The sequence below is a fragment of the Bidens hawaiensis genome, unplaced genomic scaffold, assembly GCF_021521415.1.
Source record: "Bidens hawaiensis isolate Kalapana, Puna unplaced genomic scaffold, B.hawaiensis_p1.1 tig00004020_1, whole genome shotgun sequence".
Taxonomy (NCBI): Eukaryota; Viridiplantae; Streptophyta; class Magnoliopsida; order Asterales; family Asteraceae; genus Bidens; species Bidens hawaiensis.
Genome location: NW_027491236.1, coordinates 1,107,459 through 1,128,418, shown reverse-complemented (window position 1 = coordinate 1,128,418; position 20,960 = coordinate 1,107,459). Strand labels below are relative to the sequence as shown.

General features: G+C 38.2%; 1 protein-coding gene and 1 pseudogene across 2 annotated transcripts; one reads left to right on the top strand and one right to left on the bottom strand.

The window, feature by feature from the left end:
• The first annotated feature begins 2,356 nt into the window (after positions 1-2,356).
• Positions 2,357-4,424, top strand: LOC143625099 (20 kDa chaperonin, chloroplastic-like). The gene is made up of 5 exons (XM_077095550.1): positions 2,357-2,549; positions 3,130-3,309; positions 3,428-3,583; positions 3,751-3,828; positions 4,192-4,424. The coding sequence occupies exons 1-5, from the start codon at positions 2,382-2,384 to the stop codon at positions 4,363-4,365; spliced, it is 756 nt and encodes a 251-aa protein (XP_076951665.1). The 5' UTR covers positions 2,357-2,381; the 3' UTR covers positions 4,366-4,424.
• A 501-nt stretch (positions 4,425-4,925) lies between these two features.
• Positions 4,926-7,313, bottom strand: LOC143625098 (serine/threonine-protein kinase SAPK7-like; annotated as a pseudogene). Its single transcript, XR_013152215.1, has 9 exons — positions 7,175-7,313; positions 7,005-7,079; positions 6,659-6,760; positions 6,237-6,290; positions 6,059-6,151; positions 5,768-5,860; positions 5,581-5,685; positions 5,324-5,422; positions 4,926-5,226 (listed from the first exon to the last, which is right to left on the bottom strand). The product of XR_013152215.1 is annotated as a serine/threonine-protein kinase SAPK7-like (transcript).
• Positions 7,314-20,960: the final 13,647 nt, after the last annotated feature.

The window sequence follows — 20,960 nt, the reverse complement described above, 5'->3', positions numbered from 1 at the left end:
TGTATAGTATCAGGATCATGTGAAACTTTTTGGGAATTGAGAACTATGAGAACCATTTTGGACCACAAAAAAACCAAAAAAAAACCATAAAACAAAAAAAAAACACAAAAGTAAAAAAATCAATGTTATTATTTATCATCCCGGTTTATAAAAAAAAGGTAAAAAAATCTCGGTTTAGCTAAATTATACATATATGTATAATATGTACATATATGTACACACATGTTTTTTTTCTATACACATATGTATAATTTAAGGTAAATGATAATTTACATATGTGTACATTACGTAACCAGAGATTAAATGAAAGTATACATATGTGTATAGGTATAATACAAATTAAAAAGAAAAAAAAATCGTTTTTTATGAAACCGGAATGAAATATAAGAATTTTGGTTTTTTTACTTTTTTAAAATTTTCGTTTTTTTTATTTTGTAATTTTTTAAATATTTTTTATAGGTTTTTTTAGTGGTCCAAAATGGTTCTCAAAGTTCTCAATTTGCCAATGGTTCTCTTAGGATCCTTACCATATATATATAGAGAGAGAGATAAATATTATAAGAATTCTTTACCTTGTTCTATGCAAAACCGAAAGATGTGGAAAAATATGTATATATGGTGTGAATGAGAAATTGTATAAATATAAAAATAATTGAATTGCTAAAGTAATAGTCATACAAAAAAGGGAGCACAAAATCAATTATCAATAATTAATTGTAGTCAAAATCAATTTTTAAATCATTTGAAAGGGAAATAATTAGTTATGATTCTATAAAATATTAATTAGTGAAGTTATGATTCTAGAAAACATTAATTAGTGAATTATATACAATTTGATATATGGAAACCGAATGACTTGGAAACGTATGTGAACATGCTAGTTGAAGGCCATATGGATATATTGTTTTGCTTTAATAGTATAGTAAGATAAGATTATTTAAATCAAACACGCATAGTGGTTAATAGGGGTGTTCTCCAGGCTATTTTTCGGATTTCGGGTTTTTCAGGTCAGGTTCTTCGGGTTTCAAAGTTTTAAATATAGACTCGAATCCCAATCCAAATCTGTCATGGTTTCTTCAGGTTCGGGTTTTTTCAGAGTTAATACGGACGGATGGTAATGGACCAAAACTGGTTCGGGTTAAAATGAGTTATGATAAAAAAAAATCATTTTTAAAATAATGACAATGGATTAAAATTGGTACGACTTCAAGTTCTTTATGGATTTAACCTTTGCTAACTAGGGTACACATGTAATTTTAGGAATGAAGTGAGAAAGGAAAGGCAAGCTGTGATCAAGAAGCGAAAAACCAAGGATTTAACAAGTCTTTCGAAATGATTGAATGTCATAAATCTTATACTTGGCTTGTATGAAATCTAGTATACTACTATAGGGATGACTTGGAATGTATTTCACTATTTTGTAACTAAATATTTCAGTGCATTGAATCTACATTCAACATGGTAAGTAAAACAAAAGATAAAGAATGTGAACCGATTTTTCGCTGCAAAGTTTTGATAAAATTTGGTTGATGAGAATTGCAGGTGTTTTAGGTTTGGTTTACCCATTCTGTCCCAACTGTAAACTATATTATTCCTAACCCGGCTGTTTTAGCTCGTTTGGTATGTTTCAAATTTCAATGTTTTTTTTGAACATGCTCGATAGAGTGGTGTATGCTCACCTTAAATGGGATGAGTAGAGTCGGCAAAATATGTTGTGTTTGACACAACACGTTTACTAACTTTAGCGAGCTAAAGCAAGACAAGTTAACATGATTTAACAAAACTTAATGTAACATGTTAATAAAACGCATACGTAACTTAACTTTTTGATACAATTTTATTTTTAAAACGACGACAGTCTACTACGGCATGATTGAGTGTTAAGCTGATCCCGGTTTAGAACTCTAGAGAGTTTCTGTCTGGTTCTCAGGTCCTTCCCATATCCTTGAAGAAACCATATTCCCTTATGCCACTTGATACCAGTCTCGCCGGGCGTTACACATGTAAAATAAAACCTCCGTTTTAGTTCGGAGACCTCACGAAGGAAGTCTAGCATCCGTTACCAATTCTATTATTATCGTTGTTATTTTGGAAGAGTTGAGAAAGACATAGAAAGGCTTATCAAAACGAGGCCGTTTAAAGACCAAACAAACCTTCTGGAAACATCTTTCCACAGTTTTAAACAAGCCCTCTCACCCACTCCACTCCACTCCACTCCAAATCCTAGGGTTTCGTTATCCTTTCCATTTTCAATCAACACAACCACATCGTCTCGTCTCTTCCATCAAGGTATGTCATTCTAAATCAACAGTATTCTTCAATTCATATCCAATTGAATCCATTATCCACTTTGCCTTTGCTAGTTTGTGGTTTTGTAGGATATGGCTGCTGCTCAATTGACATCCACATGTATTCTTCCGTCCTTTGAAGGCCTAAGATCTTCAACATCTAAACCTTCTTCGGTTATGGTCTCTTCGCCGTTCAGAAGCTTCACTCTCCGGTCAACCCGTGCTCTGGTCGTCAAAGCTGCCACCACCGTTGCTCCCAAGGTTAATTTTTAGTTTAGTTTACAAGATATTTGCTTATCTATTAAAAATTACTGACGGGCCGACTGCAAATGAAATGGTGTTCGTTATTCTGTTACTAACAGATTAAACTGTAAACCTAACCGAATTCTTATCAGTTATTTGTTATCAGATATATAATTTACCTTACTTAATTAATTAGGCTAATATCGGTTGACTTGATTGTTAACCGAAACGATGTAGCTTTTTGGTTACGACCCGAAAAAAGTCAAAAACCGAATGAACCGGACTGAATAAGCTGATAACCGAACCAATTCTTATTCAGTTATTCGGTTAAGTTAGTTAATTTGGTTAATATCAGTTAGTTAACCGTAGCTGAATCTTTATTATGTACAGTTAAAACATTTTTCTTATTTGGTTGGGTGAGTTACTGAATAAAATCGAAACAGAAGTAGCTGATAACTGAACTGATGAATACACATAACTGTATAATATCCTTTGTTCAAGCTTTAAGGATGTATAAATGGTTGAATTACTGTTATTTTTTTTATTTATTTTTATTCATACATGTTAAGATGTTCTGAGTCTTCGTTTAATCCTGCAGTACACTACATTGAAACCGTTGGGGGATAGGGTATTGGTCAAAATCAAGGCGGCGGAGGAGAAGAGTGTCGGTGGTATTCTACTGCCATCAACAGCACAGACAAAACCTCAAGGGGGTGAGGTTGTTGCTGTTGGAGAAGGTAGAACAATTGGAGATAAAAAGGTGGAGATTGGTGTGAAGGTAATTATTTGACTGGTTTTGAATTTTTACACATAGTTACTTTGGATGTGAACTTATTGACTGATATGCATATTTGGATGTGAACTTATTGACTGATATGCATATTATTGTTTTGTAGACTGGCACTCCAGTTGTGTATTCCAAGTACGCTGGGACTGAGGTTGACTTCAACGGATCAAGCCACCTCATATTGAAGGAGGATGACATTGTTGGTATCCTTGAAACAGATGATGTTAAGGATTTGAAGCCTCTTAATGATCGAGTTCTTATCAAGGTTGGACATTGTTCACTGGTTTGATGTGTATATGCTTTTTCGATTGTGGATTATGATGCAAGATAATTGCTTATCTTATTTTTTTTATATTAATAAAATTTTGTTTGACATTCTCATCAAGTGACAAAAGTTTTCTTATTTTCACTTGTTTTGACATTAAATAAAAGGTTGAGGAAGCTGAGGAAACAACCGCTGGTGGCTTATTGCTAACACAAGCAACCAAAGAGAAACCCTCTATTGGCACGGTTAGTTAAACAACCTCTACATATGTTTGTATTAAGGATGGTATATATGTAATAGATTTCACTTATGAATATTGCTTGTCTTGATTTGGTTGTGCAATGCTTTATCTCATACGGGTCGAATAAAAACTCTTTTTAACTTTTAACATGTATAACTTTCAATACTTATTGAAAGTTGCCACGCACAATTCTCTTAATTGTCTTCACTCAAAGATTCAGATTATTATTATGATAACGATATGTGCCAATCCTGCTGTTTTGACCCAATTAAACAACGAAACTTTTCAGCCTATTCCTTAAAAAAAGTGTTGTATTTTATTATTATATCTTGTGCTTACTGGATGTTTGTGGGCTTTGGAATCACAGGTGATTGCGGTCGGGCCAGGCCCGCTGAATGAAGAAGGAAACAGAGTAGGATTGCCAGTATCTCCAGGAAACACTGTTCTTTACTCAAAATTTGCAGGGAACGATTTCAAAGGGGTTGATGGTTCAGAGTATATTACCCTTCGGGCTTCGGATGTCATGGCTGTTCTTTCATAGTTCCTGGGCTTATGTTAAAATGTATGCTCCTTTAAAAAAGGATAACATAGTTTTGCAGTGATGTATTGAGCCTTTGAGACTTATGTCGAACTGTTTCTATAGCAAGCAAGATTCGGTTGCGAGAATTCAATGTATGTTTATGTTTTGGTGATTGCTATAAAATAATTACTTTTACTACTTTTGTGTCAAGAATTCTGTATGTTTTAAAGATGATTCTTGATTTCCTTAATTGTAATCCTCTCTTGTACAAGGTACCGCAATTACACACATGCGTGTAAATTGACGACTACCCCCAAAAGGTTGAGAGTTCGAGTTTCATGGTGAACAGTGGTAAAATAATTGGATTGTTCTGCTCACTCTCCTCTCGTTTACAGCGAGTTGTAACAAATGGAACTTAGCAGCCATCTAAATTGTATGATTAACGCTGATTTTTGATCATTAATCAATAGTTTATTACCTGTTCATTAATCATCAAAGTTTTATCACTTTTAAGTAATCATACAAAAGAATAAAAACTAGTATTACAATTCATAATACAACAGAACATATCAATAATATGCTCAAACATTAAATTCACCACTAGCATGAACCTCTTTCACCCTCTTTTCATATTCATCCTCTTCTTCTACATCTTCCTCATCAACTTCTTCCTCCTTTTCATCCTCCTCTGCTCCCCACCCAAAATACCCAACAGATTTTGACGTCGGTGGAGGATTTCTCGCCTCAGCTACAATCCACACTTTGTACTGAAAAACTCGGGTTGTCTCGTTGATAATAGTTGGTTTGATTCGATTCCATGAGCTCTTTTGGTAAATTCTTCAAGAACCATGGATGATTCTTGATTTCCTTAATTGTAATCCTCTGTTCATCATAATGTAATAAAACTTTAAGCAAAAGGCTAATATTTCTTTTATTAAGTTTTACAAAACTTTTAATATTTTTTGCTTTTGTTTCTGACCCGTAAAGGATTCGCGACGAATATGCGCGAAAGAAGTTGTTTGCATTCCTGAGATATGTGAACATAGTCCGGGATCTTGTACTGAATCGACATGATACGCTGCAAGACAAAGAGAAAGCTGTTAACTTGTGGTTCGGGTCGGGTAACGGTCAATATTTTTTCAAACGCTTTTTCACATTACATAAACATTAAAGTTATTAAATTTGGGATTGTAAAAACAAATAAAAATAAAGTAAACAGATTTTGATGTGACTTACAGTGATGGTTTTTCTGAAATTTTTGGGGTCAGATGGATCTTCAAAAGGGTATGCACCCACAAGCATAACATTTAGTGTTACACCACATGACCACACATCAGCCAACTACAAAATATATATAAAAACAATTAAATATAAATAAGTAAAATTCGAATAAATATTATGTATAAATTTGGCTATTTTGTACCTTGCCATCATACTCTCGACGAGAAAGAACCTCTGGGGCAATATAAGCCGGAGTGCCAACCGTTGATTTCGGTCTTGAATGTAAAAGCGACGACTATAACATATATATATATGCATTTGTGTTATTGCATTAGTTATGTATAATCATGTTAAATATGTATCGTAACTCATAAGTTCTAACCCATTTATTAAACATGTTCGTGTTTATGTTTGAGTAAATCAGACATGTTTAACACAACATGACACGTTTGACAGCTCTAAATGATTACAGTCAACAAAATAGGTAAAGAACCTTTGAATAACCGAAATCGCATATTTTGAGGCGAGGTGCTCGACTCCCATCTAAAAGTGTATTTTCCAGCTTCAAATCTCTATGGCATATTTGCTGCATGTAACAATATCGAAACCTTAAACACGGGACACTTTAATGTTGTTAGTTATCAAACATTAACATAGAAACTTTAATGTACCATGGAATGGCAGAAGGAGACCCCAGAGATCAATTGTTGGAAGAAATACCTTGCCTGTCCAATTAAATATTTTACAAATATAAACATGAAAGTATAGACAGTTTCTTATATATCTTTCAAACTTTAAAAATACAAAAATTTGTAAATCATTCATTAAGAGCGCTTATGTGCAAAAACTTGGGTTATGTGAAAATACACTATTTATCAAGTTTAGAGCTTGATATATGAAATGCTCCTATAAAAAGAGTTTCATATATCTTATCTAAACATATCATTGTTTAAGAATATTGTAAATCATCATTCGAACTGTATGTTTCAAGGAAATATAATATGTTATACATTTCAAGGGATATGTGAAATTTCTCCATAAAAATAAGTAATTTCACATATCTCATCAAACTTGCAAAATATCAAAGGCTTACCTCATCTTCACTAAATCGACCAGCTGTGCAGATACGATCAAATAGCTCTCCACCGGCAGCATACTCCATCACTATTGCTAGATGTGTTGGTGTCAATACCACCTTCATCCATATTCGTAAACTAACCGTTAACCAACAATGAACTATATGAACTTTGAACTTAATTTGTTTAGGAAATTAAATTATATTATTATAATTTAAATATATATCAGAATAAAAGGGGGTCTAAGTTTAAAATTAGAAAAATTGCAAACTGCATATTGAGCTAAACTCGTCTTTTACAAATATAACATTGTAAAATAAAATTCTTAGATCCGTCATTGATCACTTACATACAAGCACGTACCTCCTTGAAACGAATAATATTAGGATGCCGAAGGGATCTATGGTTGATAATTTCTCTTGCCACACTTTCATCAATCTACATTATAAATTTTATACACAATTAAACACCAAAGATTTAAAAATTAATAATAAACATTCGCTTATAAAATATTATAAAATCGATACACATACCTTAGAACCGCGCATAATGTATTTCATGGCAACAAGTTCTTTAGTCTCTTTATGTCTCATGAGCCTTGCAACACCGAAATTACCCGCTCCAAGATCCTTCACCACCTCGTACTTGTCCATGGCGACGATTCGGATGAGCTTCTTGTGGGCTGACAACCATCTCTTCCAATGTATATATACTCAAATGTGTGTGTATTTTGAGATGTGGGCTGACAACACACGCTAGTGTTAATGAAGATGGGGTCTAAAACACGTGGGAAGGAGACTTGGATATATGAAGTCGGCATGGGAACTCACATGGACTTCCACGAACTCCCATGACTCCAATCGTTAAATTATTGTGTTTGGTTTTTTTAATGTTGAGTGGCTTGTTACTTCAACGTTCAAAACAATTAACCTTTGGATTGGCTTTATATATAAAATCATAAATATTCATTATACCTTTGGTGTCAAGTTAATATATAGCTTTAGAGTAGGTTTATGATCGTAATAAAAGTTTGTAAACATGTTGGTGGGTTGAACTTATAAATATATGTTTTAAAGTAGTTTTAGAGCCCGTGTCACACACGGCATAATTCAAATTATAAAATTATAAGTAAAACAAATAATTACATAGCATATATGAGCATAGTTTTGCATGACATGCTTCTCATGCAACGTTCTTATCACCATTGAAGGAAAAATTAATGTTGGCATAAATATTTCAAATTTGATAAAAGTTAGAAGCATTGATAGGCATGGGGGTGGCATGTCGAAAGTGTTCATAATATTTTCTTAAATTTTAATAATTGAGGGAAAAATAGTCAATTTGTCAAATCCCAAACCTTTTGATTATTTCAAAAAATGCCCTTAAAAATAAACTTGAAACCCGAATCATGTTTAAAATTCTAACTTTAATACTTTTGATATTTTAAAGTCAACACTTTGAACCCATAACAAATTTGACGATAAATCTATTTTGCATTCTCAAACTTTTAAAAATACTCAAAATTTTCATTTTTGACCCGTAACAAATTTTGATCTAAATGTAGTTAACTTGTACCAAACAATCTATTTACCAACTTTTGACCCAAAAATCAAATTTAACTTACACAAAAAACCCGAAACAATTTTATTTGAGAAACATGATTTGTTGATTTTTGGAATTCACCAGGTTTTTTGAAATACATAGTAAAATAGTATGTTAATATTTATATTTATAAAAATATATAGATATTATATAAATATGGTGTAAAAGAAAAGTGAATAATTATTGATTTATTACATACATTATGGTATATTAGTTTTGGAGGGAAAAAACTGTAAGAGTTAACCAAAACATGACAAGTGTCCCCATTTATTTTACTTTATTATAATATTAGTTTTAGAGCCCGTGTCACACACGGGATTATGCAAATTATAAAATTACAAGTAAAACAAATAATTACATAACGTATATGAAAAAATGTATTATATCTATGCTTGTCTGTATACTATGTGTACATAAATTCATTTTATTTAAATCACAAAATAATTTTTTTAATGAACTTAATAAAAAAAATGCACGTGCAGAAATGTATCCGAGAACGCTCTTTCTATTGAAAATTTCATTCTCAGTGTCACATATGTATAATTGAAAGAATTTTGGTTATTAACTAATTTCAGGTATAAGAGTTCTCATACAATAGTAGTTCTAACTAGGGGTGTTCAGCGATTGGTTTAAAACCGCGAAACCGTCCAAGCTGGTCATTGGTTTGGCTTCGCGGTTGTTTTTTTTTTGGCATTCGGTCGGTCGGCTTCAAAATTTTCAAACCGTAATGAACGGTTTGGCTTGCGGTTTTTATTGAAAACCGGCCGTAAAAACCCGGACCGGATCGTATGATTTATTTATATATAAATTTTATTAATTTATATTAGATTTATATAATTATTTATAATATATCATATGTTTTAAAAATTGGGCTTCTTGTCTTAGCCCACTATAAAATGCTAGTGTGTAATTTAGTCCAGCTTTACTAAAAGTCCAGTATCCCGTCAACTTGTATTAAGCTTTTGTGTATTTTGACCACATGTTTTAGGCTTAAATTCTGGACAATATTATTAGTTATGGGGAACTTGCATTTTGGTTATTCTATTTTTGGACAGTTTGAAATCTGAACTTGTGAATTAGAGTTCAAGTTATTGACAATAGCATATTAAAGCCTAAACCGTGAAACCGGCCGGAGCCAAACCGTTAGTAATGGTTCGGTTCGGTTTGGTTTTATTTTCAACGGTTTGGCTTCGGTTTTTTAGTAGAAAAAACCGTACTAACGGTTTGGCTTACGGTTTGACCCAAAAACCGTCAAAACCGGACCGTGAACACCCCTAGTTCTAACAACTCAGCTTAAATGCAAAAAAATAAGTGTTACCTTTATTGATATAATTTATCAATTTACCACCCATCAAAGAAAAGGAGAACATAAGTTATAACGACGGATGCTTTTCATAAACTATGTTTTTCTGAGCTACACCATGAAAAGATTTCAATAAATTTCAGGGAGCATAATGACTTTGTCATAATGACAACATAAAAATAAGCATGTTGACTCATTCAATTTTGTGATTATTTTGCTTTATTTGAGCATAGTTTTGCATGACATGCTTTTCATACAACGCTCTGATTACAATTGAAGGAAAAGTTAACGCTTACACAACTATTTCAAATTTGATAAAAGTTAGAAGCAGTGATAGGTCTGGGGGTGGCATGTCGAAAGTGTTCACAATCTTTTCTTAAATTTTAGTAGTCGAGGGAAAAATAGTCAATTTGTCAAATCCCGAACCTTTTGATTATTTCCAAAAATGCCCTTGAAAATATTTTGAAACCCGAATCGTGTTTAAAATTCTAATTTTCATCCGTTTGACATTTTCAAGTCAACACTTTGAACCCATAACAAATTTGATAATAAATCTATTTGCATTCTCAAACTTTTAAAAATACACAGATTTCCCATTTTTGACCTGTAACAAATTTTGATTCTAAATACAATTAACTTGTACCGAACAAAATATTTACCAACTGTTGACCCATAAAAATCAAATTAAGTTACACAAAAAACCCGGAACAATCCTTGATAAAAATAATAAAAAATTAAATATGATAAACTTTGTTATGTCTGAGAGTGACTGATATATACTATCCTTACATTTTAACATATATAGAGTTCGTAAATTAACTGAAAAATAAATGAATAGATTAAAGCATAGATTTTTAATTTTTAAATTTATATGACAATTTATAGCAACAACAACAATAATAATAGATAAATTGATTGATTTAAAAAAAAACGGATCGAATTTTAAGCATATATTTATAATTTAATGATTATAAAATAACTTTGTAAAATGAAAGCATATTCAAGTTTTGTTTTTATTTACAATTTCCTACAATATACATAGTACAATATGTTAATGATAACATCTGAAATTATATTCTTTTCAATATTTGACAAACATGGTTTGTTGTTAATTTTTGAATTTCACCAAGTATTTTGGAATATATAGTAAAAGAATATGTTAATATTTATTTTTATAAAAATGTATATATAATATAAATAGAGTAATGAATAATTATTAATCTATTACATATATTAGGGTTAATTAAGATATTAGTTTTGGAGGGAAAAGAATTGTAAGAATTAACTAAAACATGACAAGTGTCTACAATTTTTTTACTTTTTTAGAATAAGTAGATGTAGATAAGCGAGTAATTAGTTTAAATTAAAATTGTTAAAAAAACAATATATGGTGTGTAGTAAAATCTACACAAAAAAAGTAGTAATAGTTGGAAGATTATTATAATTATGAATGAATCCAGATCGATTTTATTAATGGAAGGAAACACATGAGTGAGGTATAAGAGTTTTGGATCTTCAGAGTCGCCGGCTGTTGAGGAAGAAGAAACGCAAGGGCTTCATACTTTGACTTTCTCACCGTCAATGTTAACCTTTAGCCCCCAATAATTGGTTAGTTAAATAGCTAGTTAGTGTTTGTTATGAAGGAATGGAAGGTGGAATGTAATAAGCCATTTCAAAGGAATAAAAAAAAATGTTTGGTTACCATGCATGAATGGAATGGATCGTTTCAAATGAAATGAAACTCCTTCCATTTTTAGGATTTTTATTCCTTTGGGTATGGGTGTTTTTTTTCCATTCCTTCAAGGAATGAAAAAGTCAAAAAGTCAACATCATTATTACTATTATAAAATTATAATTATATTATTATTATTATTATCATTATTATTATTATTGTCATTTTGTATATTATAATATAACTATTATTATATTAGAACTATTACTACATTATCAATATATTTTATTTTTAAATTAGATGAGTTAACATTTCACAACGCATATACAGTTTAACGATCTCGTTGCAGCACGAGGTCCTAAAAATACTTATTATGAATATTCATTTATTATTAATATTATTTATTTATTCTTTATTATTATTACTAATAAAAATATTAATAATGATAAAATGATTAATCATTCCATTCTTACATAGTAACCAAACATGACAATGGAATGGTAATGATCCATTTCATTCCTTTCTCCATTCCATTATCACGTTCATTCCATTCCCTCATCTATTCCATTACCGCGTACCAAACATTCCCTTAGTGTTAGCATCGAATACATACAGTTTTAACGTGAGGATAATATAAATAATTTGAATAATTATGTTAATGCTGGAGTAATTATTATTTTGTTTGTACCGGACCCTACCTCTAATTAGTTATTTAATGTTCAGGCTAAACGTACCCCCTCCTTACTTGTCATAATTCCTTCCTTCTCTGAATTTTGACTTCTAACAATTTTATTTGACATATTAGTACCCTCTAATATTTTTAAAATTTTGTGGCCTCTCTTTAAAAGTTTTATTTTTATTTTTTAATGTTTTATTTTTATTTTTTTGCGACCCTCTTTTTTTGTATTTATTGTTCTTGATCATAATATCATAATAATACTTATTACTATCGATGTTGATTCATTATTACATTTATAAAACTATATATAAATATGCGACTGCGTGAAAGAGTGATGCTAATATTGATATAATTAAAAAAAAAATTAATAATGTTTACAGTGATAATAAAAAAATAATTAATAATAATAAAATAAGTTTTAATTTTAGTTAAAACTATCAAGTGAAACAAAATATTAGAGAGACTGATATGTACGTAAATAACATTAAGGGGAAATAATAATTGATTTGATAAGTTTAAGGTAGAATGTATATTTAATAAAAAAATCATATAAAGAGGGACACGTTTAGTAACACTCTTATTCAAACATCTTCTAAACTTATACTCAAATTTGGTTTCTTAATTGAAGAGGTAGGTCCCAGCAGAGCCCAATTGGACCTGCAGGACTCACCTTGAAGAGAGACGTCTGCGCAGAAACCAACTGGATCCGCAGGACCCACCATGCTCAGAGACGTGACGTCCTTACGCGCAGTACGCAAGCTGTTCCCGCAGGAAATGCCTCCCAATGGTGAAGTACTCCGCCTGTTCCCGCAGCTGCGGATACAAGCCATCAGGGAAGGCCACCCGCGCAGCAAGGCTACACGCACAAGGCACTTAACTCTCAATAATTCAGTTGTCACCCGAAGGAATGAGCAAAGCCGGGAACAATCCCGCACAAAGGCGGGAGGGGGAATACTCCCGCCCAAATAAGCCAGTCCGTACGATACGGGAAGATCTTTTGTACTGTACCTGACGAGGTATGGGCAAAAGATCTGACCAAAGATACGACAGCTCATTGACAACAGTATGGCGAGCAGCATGCTCTTGTACTGTATGTCACTATTAGCCGCTGCCTACTCACCAACTCCTGTCATACCACGTGCATAGCCGGCAGTTGGTGGAAAAGGAATAGTACACAGCAGGCCTGGTCACTGTCAGCCGCTGCCTACCCACCAACTACCAGCATGGCACGTGCGTAGGCCACAGTTGGTAGAACAGGAATACTATTCAGCCGGCTATACCTTCTTGGAAACCTACCTTCGGCTATAAATACCCCAAATGGTATGATCATCTCATCTTATCATATCTAATCTGGTATCTTACATATTATACCTGATATCTGCTCTAGCAATCTCTTAATATATACTTATATTCAAGAGCAATCTAGTCTGATTCTCACGCCGGAGGGTGGTCACAAGGAGGAACCCCCCCCCCTTTTCAGTGACGAGCTCACGGTGTCTGTTTTGCGTGTTATCAGAAGAACCATCTTTGCCGGATCTAACCCCTCGTGGGAAACATCTATTTAACCCCCAGATTATCCGTAATCTGCCCGGGGTAATTTAGTGTTTCTTCATTGGCGCCATCCGTGCATAAAAGCTAGAACTTCATTTCTTTTCAGTTTTTTCAAACTTCTGGAAAGATGGTTAAAGAAACTACGGTAACCACAACCCCAGCTACTGGGGGGAATACCGGCGACTACACAGTTTTTACGAACATTTACACCAGCTACTGGTGTTGGGGGGAATACCAGCTACTGGTGGAAACCCACGCGACTTCTCCAAAAAATTTACACCGGCTGCTGCAAAGGCGGGAACGTCCAAATTTGCAAGGGACATTGCGGAAGCAATCGTCCCGAAAAGTGCCAAACAGATGTCCAACATCGGCACTTACGATGGTATATCTGATCCAGACGATCATTTGAACAGGTTCATAGCGGGGGCAACCGTCAGTAGTTGGACGGAACCTACGTGGTGTTACATGTTCCAAATGACGCTTGTTGGGCCAGCTAGAGCGTGGTTCGATCGTCTACCGGTCAACCACATCTACGACTGGGCAGACTTCCAACAGAAGTTTAGCCAACACTTCAGCCAACAAAGAAAGTATACCGAAGAGCAATGGACAATCCTCAAATGCATTCGAGAGGAAGATGAATCTTTGCCAGAATTCATCACTCGCTTCAACTCAAAGAAGCTAAGTTTGGGTAATATTAGCGAAGATCTTGTTCGCTGCTTTTATCCAGGGCGCGAACGACCCAGAGCTCATCCGCACCTTAACGGGTAAAGACGGCATGCCATCCACATGGGATGCCATCATGACAGCAGCTAAACGCTTTACGGAAACGGAGAAGCAACTGGGTAGAGATCTCCCCCAGAGCACAAACCTCTACACCCAGAAAACAAGAGAAGACAACGTCCTTACCGCCCGACTAAACAAAAAGCGGAAGCTAGGAATTTGGCAGTCAAGGGTAAACTTTGACACCTCATCCGGCTTGCAACATCGGTTAGGCGGAAGGGATAACGTATAGTCGAACCAGAACTCCAGATGGACGCCACTCACCAAAAGCGTCACCGAGATATTCGCCACTGAGGAGCTCCCATGGCCAAAGGCTCCAATAATCCGACATCGTCACAATGCTGATCGGAGCAAATACTGTGACTTTCACAGGACAAAAGGCCACAACACTGAAGAATGCACAGACGTAAAGGACATGGTCGAAGCATTTGTCAGAGATGGGACGCTCGCGCACCTCGTGGCGCAATGAATGCTGAGCAGGCTGATGCGTGTAGAACCCCAGTTGGGGAAAACACGAATAAAATTGCAGCTTCAATGCCGGAGACTACATACTGCGTAAACAACGAGATCCCGAACCAGGTGCATATCGGCTCGATGGCACTCCCATCCCAACAACATGGAAGGGAGCTCAATTACACAGTTTGCATGTAGATCAATTCCAAATTTGTAAAGAAAAGGCCCAGAGCCACTTCTAATGGAAATGATTCTCCTTAGAACATCGACGCTGATTATTTTACATTTATACTTTATAAACTTTCCACACGGATATGCCGGTTTTCACCGCATAATTACGTGGAAAGTCGTTGCGTGGGGAAGGCGGCAAAACCCGCATAAACCCAAAAAACTGCAACCTTCACGCAGGTCAGTTAAAGGTAAAGTTCAGTCATCCCACTAAATGAAAGTGACGGTCCTAACCGCACGAATCATGATAGAGGAAACTGAACACTAACCTATTAACAACCGCGCGTCGAACGGTTAATTTATTCAACACTGATGCCGGTTTTCACCGCATAATTACGTGGAAAGTCGTTGCGTGGAGAAGGCGGCAAAACCCGCATAAACCCAAAAAACGGCAAACCTTCACGCAGGTCAGTCATAGGTAAACTTTGGTCATCCAACTAAATGAAAGTGCCGGTCCTAACCGCACAAATCATGAGAGGAAACCGAACCTATTGACAACCGCGCGTCGAACGGTTAACTTATTCAAAATACTTTAGAAAATTTCTAACAGGATGAGGAAAACCTCCACGCAGGTTAGATGTAGGTAAAGTTTAGCCATCCTACTAAGTGCAAGTGACGGTCCTACCCGCACAATCACGAAAGAGGAAGCAAAACTTCAACCTATTATCTACCACGTTCAAAGGTTAACTTATTCTAAACACTTAGAAGATTTCTAAAAAGATGAGGAAAACCTCCACGCAGGTCGGATATAGGTAAAGTTTAGCCATCCTAAGTGCAAGTGACGGTCCTACCCGCACAATCACGAAGGAGGAAGCAAAACTTCAACCTATTATCTACCACGTTCAAAGGTTAACTTATTCTAAACACTTGGAAAATTGCTAATTTAAACTAAAGTATTCATGAGCAAGTCATATAACGTTTATAAAGCAAGTCATCCAGTGAAAATAGCGGTCTTACCCGCACAAAGATTTATATTTCATAATATTCATTACAAGAATGGCCGGGTAACTACCCGCCTACAAGAATATAAATCTATACAAGCTAAACCTATCCTAACAGTGGGAAGGGATCTTCAGGATCAAGCTTCAGGGCCACTTCCACTTAGACCAGCACCATCAGTAGAGCGTGGCGGTTCAAGGAAAGCTTTAAGGATAGCTAGCCCATCATCAGCAGCAGCAACTTCGTTCACCTTCTCCACCACCGGATGTGGGAAGGCGGCATACTGATTCACTGCTTGGTCATAAACAGCTTCGGTATCCACATCATACAAAGGGAAGTTGGAAGGCGGGATGCCTTTCTCAACGAACCCTAGACCAAGCAGGAAGCCGGCCTTTTCCCCATCCTCATGAGAAGCGTTGAGGGCTGCGCTCATGGCATCATCGTATGATGTGTCCGTGAAGACTCGATGCACAACCTACAAAAAAAATATACAAGTATCAAAACCTTTTCTATTTACAAAGAAAAGCGTGAAGACATTATGAAGCTAAGCTTACCTGAGACAACGCTTCTCGAAGAAGCCATTCCTTGGTAACCAGAGCTTCCTGGAGGGCAGCTTGAGCTTGATTACGGGCGCGTTCGGCTTCACTTTTGTTAAGGTTGGCAAGCAACACTTCTTTAGCCGCAGCCTCTTCAACGCCCTTTAGCTTCCGCTCAGTATGGTCAAGCACCCTCTGGTACAAGATCTCTTGGAGCTTCTTGGCGTCTTCCATCGCCAAGGCATCATGAGCATGTTGGAGCGCCTCTAGTTTGGCTTTAAGTTCCTCATTCTCGAGGCGTAAAGGCTCAGCAACAGCTTCAGCCTTGGTGGCCCTCTCAGTTGCGTTCCTTGCAGTTTCCTTAGCCAGCTGAAGCTGTTCGTTAACAGCTTGGGCAGCCTTGGAACGGGCCTCGAGCCGGGCCTGAACTTCAACCTCGAGGGCCTTGAAGGCCTTCTCCTTTTCCGCAGCCACTGCGGTAAGCCTTATGTTCTCCTCCCGGACAGCCCGCGTCTGAGCTACTTCTTGAATACGAGCTGCTTTAACTTGTCGTTTTCACGACAAAGCAGCTCGACGCGCGGCTGCATCCGGGCCAGGAGAATCCGAAGCTCATTGGTTAGCCTACCCTCCTGGTAGCTAGCCATAGCTTCCCCCAACGCACCGCTGGGAGCTGCGTGACGAGCCCACTCCACGCACTCCACAGGCGTGCGAAGGGTTGTTCCTCGGCGGATGTTCCATCGTGGAACATACACTTCATTGGAATCCGATACTGCAAAAAACAAAAAGCAGTTAGGAAAAGATGATATATAAAAAAAAAAAAAAAGGCCAAAAGAACCCTACGCACCTGTAGGGTCGACAACAGGCCGATAGCCGCCAAACCCATCACCTGAACCCAAGGAAAATCCATCCAAGAGGTCAGGCAGATGGGAAGGAGGCAGAGGTTGGCGAGAAGCCCCAAGCATACCTGAAGGATCGGCTGTAGCTGCCGACGTCGGAGGCATGGAGGCCGCCGCGGTAGAAACCAACGGAGGTGAACTTACCGGAGGTGAACTCACAACCGTGGTCGCCGCTGCGGAATGCGCAGAAAATGTAACCGCCGGCTCAGTGAAAGATTCAGTAAATATGGCACTGACAGCCGGCGGTGATGTCATCACAGTTGGAACAGTTGGCTCAACTGGGTGAGCAACTGAACCAACTGAAGCAGGCGCAGCCGCCTGGGTCGTCGCCTCAGGTAGGCTGACCAAGCCTACCGTCATGGGTCCGGAGGTACTCCTCCCCGCTCCACCCTGGAATGCGGTAGCATCCACGCCTGCACAAGGAAGATAAGTGTTAATGATGGAAAGCTATGAAGTCAAAAATAAAGGAAGTTTGTACTTACGGGTTTTCTTGAGCCTAAAAGTGCGGACAGGCGGGGACGAACCCGATGGAGCCGGCCTCTTTACGCCGCTCACCGTCGTCATCCTGGGCTCTCCGGAGGTGACAGTCGTCGCAGCCTCCGGAGCAGTGGTCTTATCACCACCAGCGTTCCCCGCCACCTCCTCGCTCTCGGTCTCTGAATCAGACCGAGGCACCGGATCGGCAGTGGAGGCCACCTTCGCTTTCCCCTTCCCGCCGGCAGCCTTCTTCTTCCGCACCAACGGAGGACCATCTGCGGATTCCTCATCAGAACACAAGATTAGAGGAATTCCAGCAGAGGTTTCAGCATTGAGGGGTCGAGGGTTGAATAACCCCTTACCTGGCCGCCTGGCGCTCAGAATCTCGTGGCCTGGCGGGTAGACCTCCACGAACCGATCCGCCGTCTGTTCAAGGATGGGCAACTCGTTCTCGTCTAGAGCGCGAGTACCCATCCGAGCGGGACTATCAGCCTCCCGCGGATGCAGGAGCGACTGCAAGTCGTTCCCCTCTGAAATAAAAGAAAAACAGTTAGAAGACAAACCTATATAAACAAAGAAGACAGAGCATACCGTAAGGAACAGAGTTCAAACCGTATTCAAGGACGATCGGGATCTTTTGCGCCTCCGCATCCTTCCACACCCGGCTCATCCCGAGCATCACCATCCCGGACTCCGCAAACCGGTAAACCGGAGATTGGACTCGGGAAATCTTTGAAAACCATTCCGCCTCCTGGTAGTTGGAGGCGTGAAGGCTGGGGAGAGCTTGCCCATTCTTGAACTTCATGGCAAGGGGGACGGCGCGAGCGGAGATATAAAAGAACTCCCGCTTCCATGAACGAAGACTGCGCTCGGTTGCGCAAATCTTCAAACCCTTGATCCGGGTTATCAGAGTATACCACCCCTGGATTCACCTCCAAGAGTAGAAGGTCATCAGGCGGTCGACGAAGGGCTCAACGCCCAGAATCCGGCACACCCACTCGAAGTGGCGAATCTTCGCGATCGCCATCGGGTGTACCTCGGTCAGGTGTACACCGTGCCTCTCCAGAACACGGTACACAAACTTCGTCAAGGGGAACCTACGATTCCCATAGACAAAGAATGCGGCATATACCCCGATCTTGCCTCTGGGGGCATCATACACCGTCTGATGAGGTTCAGGAAACTCAGGCTCGAGAGACTCGAGCATGAACTTCCTGACGATGTACTGATATAGATCGACAGGCAGAGCACACTGGCACTCGCCAGCAGTACTCTTGTCATCCTTGTCGGACGTGGATGACGGGTTCTCGGCGTACACCCCAGCCTCCTGGGCTGTAGCCTCAAGATCGTAAGCAGAAGACATCTTGCAGGTATAAAAGAAAACGATTTCAAAAGAATGCTCGACTGAAAATGTGAGTATTCGCCGGAAATCGTTTTGAAGATGAAAAGTGAAAGTGTGGATTACAAAGGACCCTCTCCCCCTTTATATACTAATCGCAATCAATGCGATGAATTTAATGCGGAAGAGAGAGAAATCGCAGGTGCAATGAAACTATGACACGTGGCAAAAAGCAAGCTGGCAACAGCTGTTGAAAGGACGCGTGCCATTAATTTCGCGGCCACGCGCCCGAAAAATCGCGCCCACGCGCCTGAAAAGGCGTCTGGAATGACCATGTACTGTCACGTCACCATAACTTCCTGCACGTCCTGACACAGTCAGAAGAAACCGTCGCACGACGTTTCAACAGTTTGGACTGTTCTTATCCTTTCACCAACTCTTCGAATTTCAAAATTTCAAAAAGATTCAAAAGTAAGCGGGAAAATACCCCTTACCTTGGCAACCAAGTAACTATAAGACGGGTGCGGGTACAGTGTCTGTGACATCTGCCCTGATTCGACCCGACCCAGGTACCCGTTTCTCTGACCCGATCTCTTTCTTTTATGATTTAATATTTATTTTATTTTTAATAATAATAATATATTTTCCTTCCCGCCTCTTCCTCTCTTTTCCTTCCCGCCGTCCCGTCCCTCTTCTCTCTTTCCGCCTTCTTTTCCCTCTTGTCCCCGTCCCGCCCTTACACCTTGTTTCCCTCCTTTTCCTTCTAACTCTTTGCTTGTCCTTTGTTCCTTCCCGCCTAAGGTTGTCTGCGCAGCTCCACGCGCCAGACTCCTTTCAAGGAAGCCTGCGTGAAGACCATCTGTTGCAGCGATACGCGAGACGAACTCTTCTCGCAGCACGCTAAGAATTGTAATTCTTCTCGCAGCGCGCTAAGAACGGTAGTTCTTCCCGCGACGCGCTAAGGATTGGTAGTTCTTCTCGCAGCGCGCTAAGAATCGTAGTTCATCCCTCGACGCGCGAAGAATTATAGTTCTTCCCGCGGCGCGCGAGGAATTCTAGTTCCTCCCGCGGCGCGCTAAGAAATGTGATTCTTCCCGCGACGCGCTTAGAAATGTAGTTCTTTCCGCGACGCGTTAAGGTTGTTTCTGTCTGCCTTCGCGCTCGCGCTCTCTTGACCTTCTGTGTCTGCCTTCGCGCCTTAGCCTTCTCGCGCTGAACCCTTTGAGTTTCCTTCTGTTGAATCTAGCCGTTTGCTTTTGTGTTGTCTTATCTTTTGAGCTGTTGACCTAATCTGCTTTATGTCTGAAAAGTTACTTTCGGCGCAGCATGCGCGCCAACCCCATTGGTTGGCAGATAAAGTGACTGACATAATCTTTTGAGAATCTGCTTTCGCCATGCTTGACCAGTAACTTTATCTGTCCTCTCCCATGCCTTTTTCTGAATCCTGTCAGCCTTTTTCTCTTTTTTCCCTGCTACCATATCTTTTGATATCTTTACTTTTCATAACTTTTTACTGTTGATATCTTTTCTTTTACTTTTGGAGATCTTTTCTAGGGTTTGTGTCCCCTAGGGTTTGCCTATATATAGTACTATTTTCTTAACACTTCACACACTACACTTATTCTCTTCCTCCCTTTTTACTCTCTGCCGTTGTTCTTCAGCCGCCTCCCTCCTCTCTTGCCTCCGTCTTCCTCCCTGTTCTGCCCTGCTTTTCCGGTAATATATATATATAATAATTTACTTATTAATTATGCTAACTTATAATCAAGACTTAAAACCGATCGTTAAAAACAATAATCTTATTTATAGGTTAACTTGTGCTTGTTTAAAGTCGGTTCTTGCTTAATCTTTCAACGCATCTTTA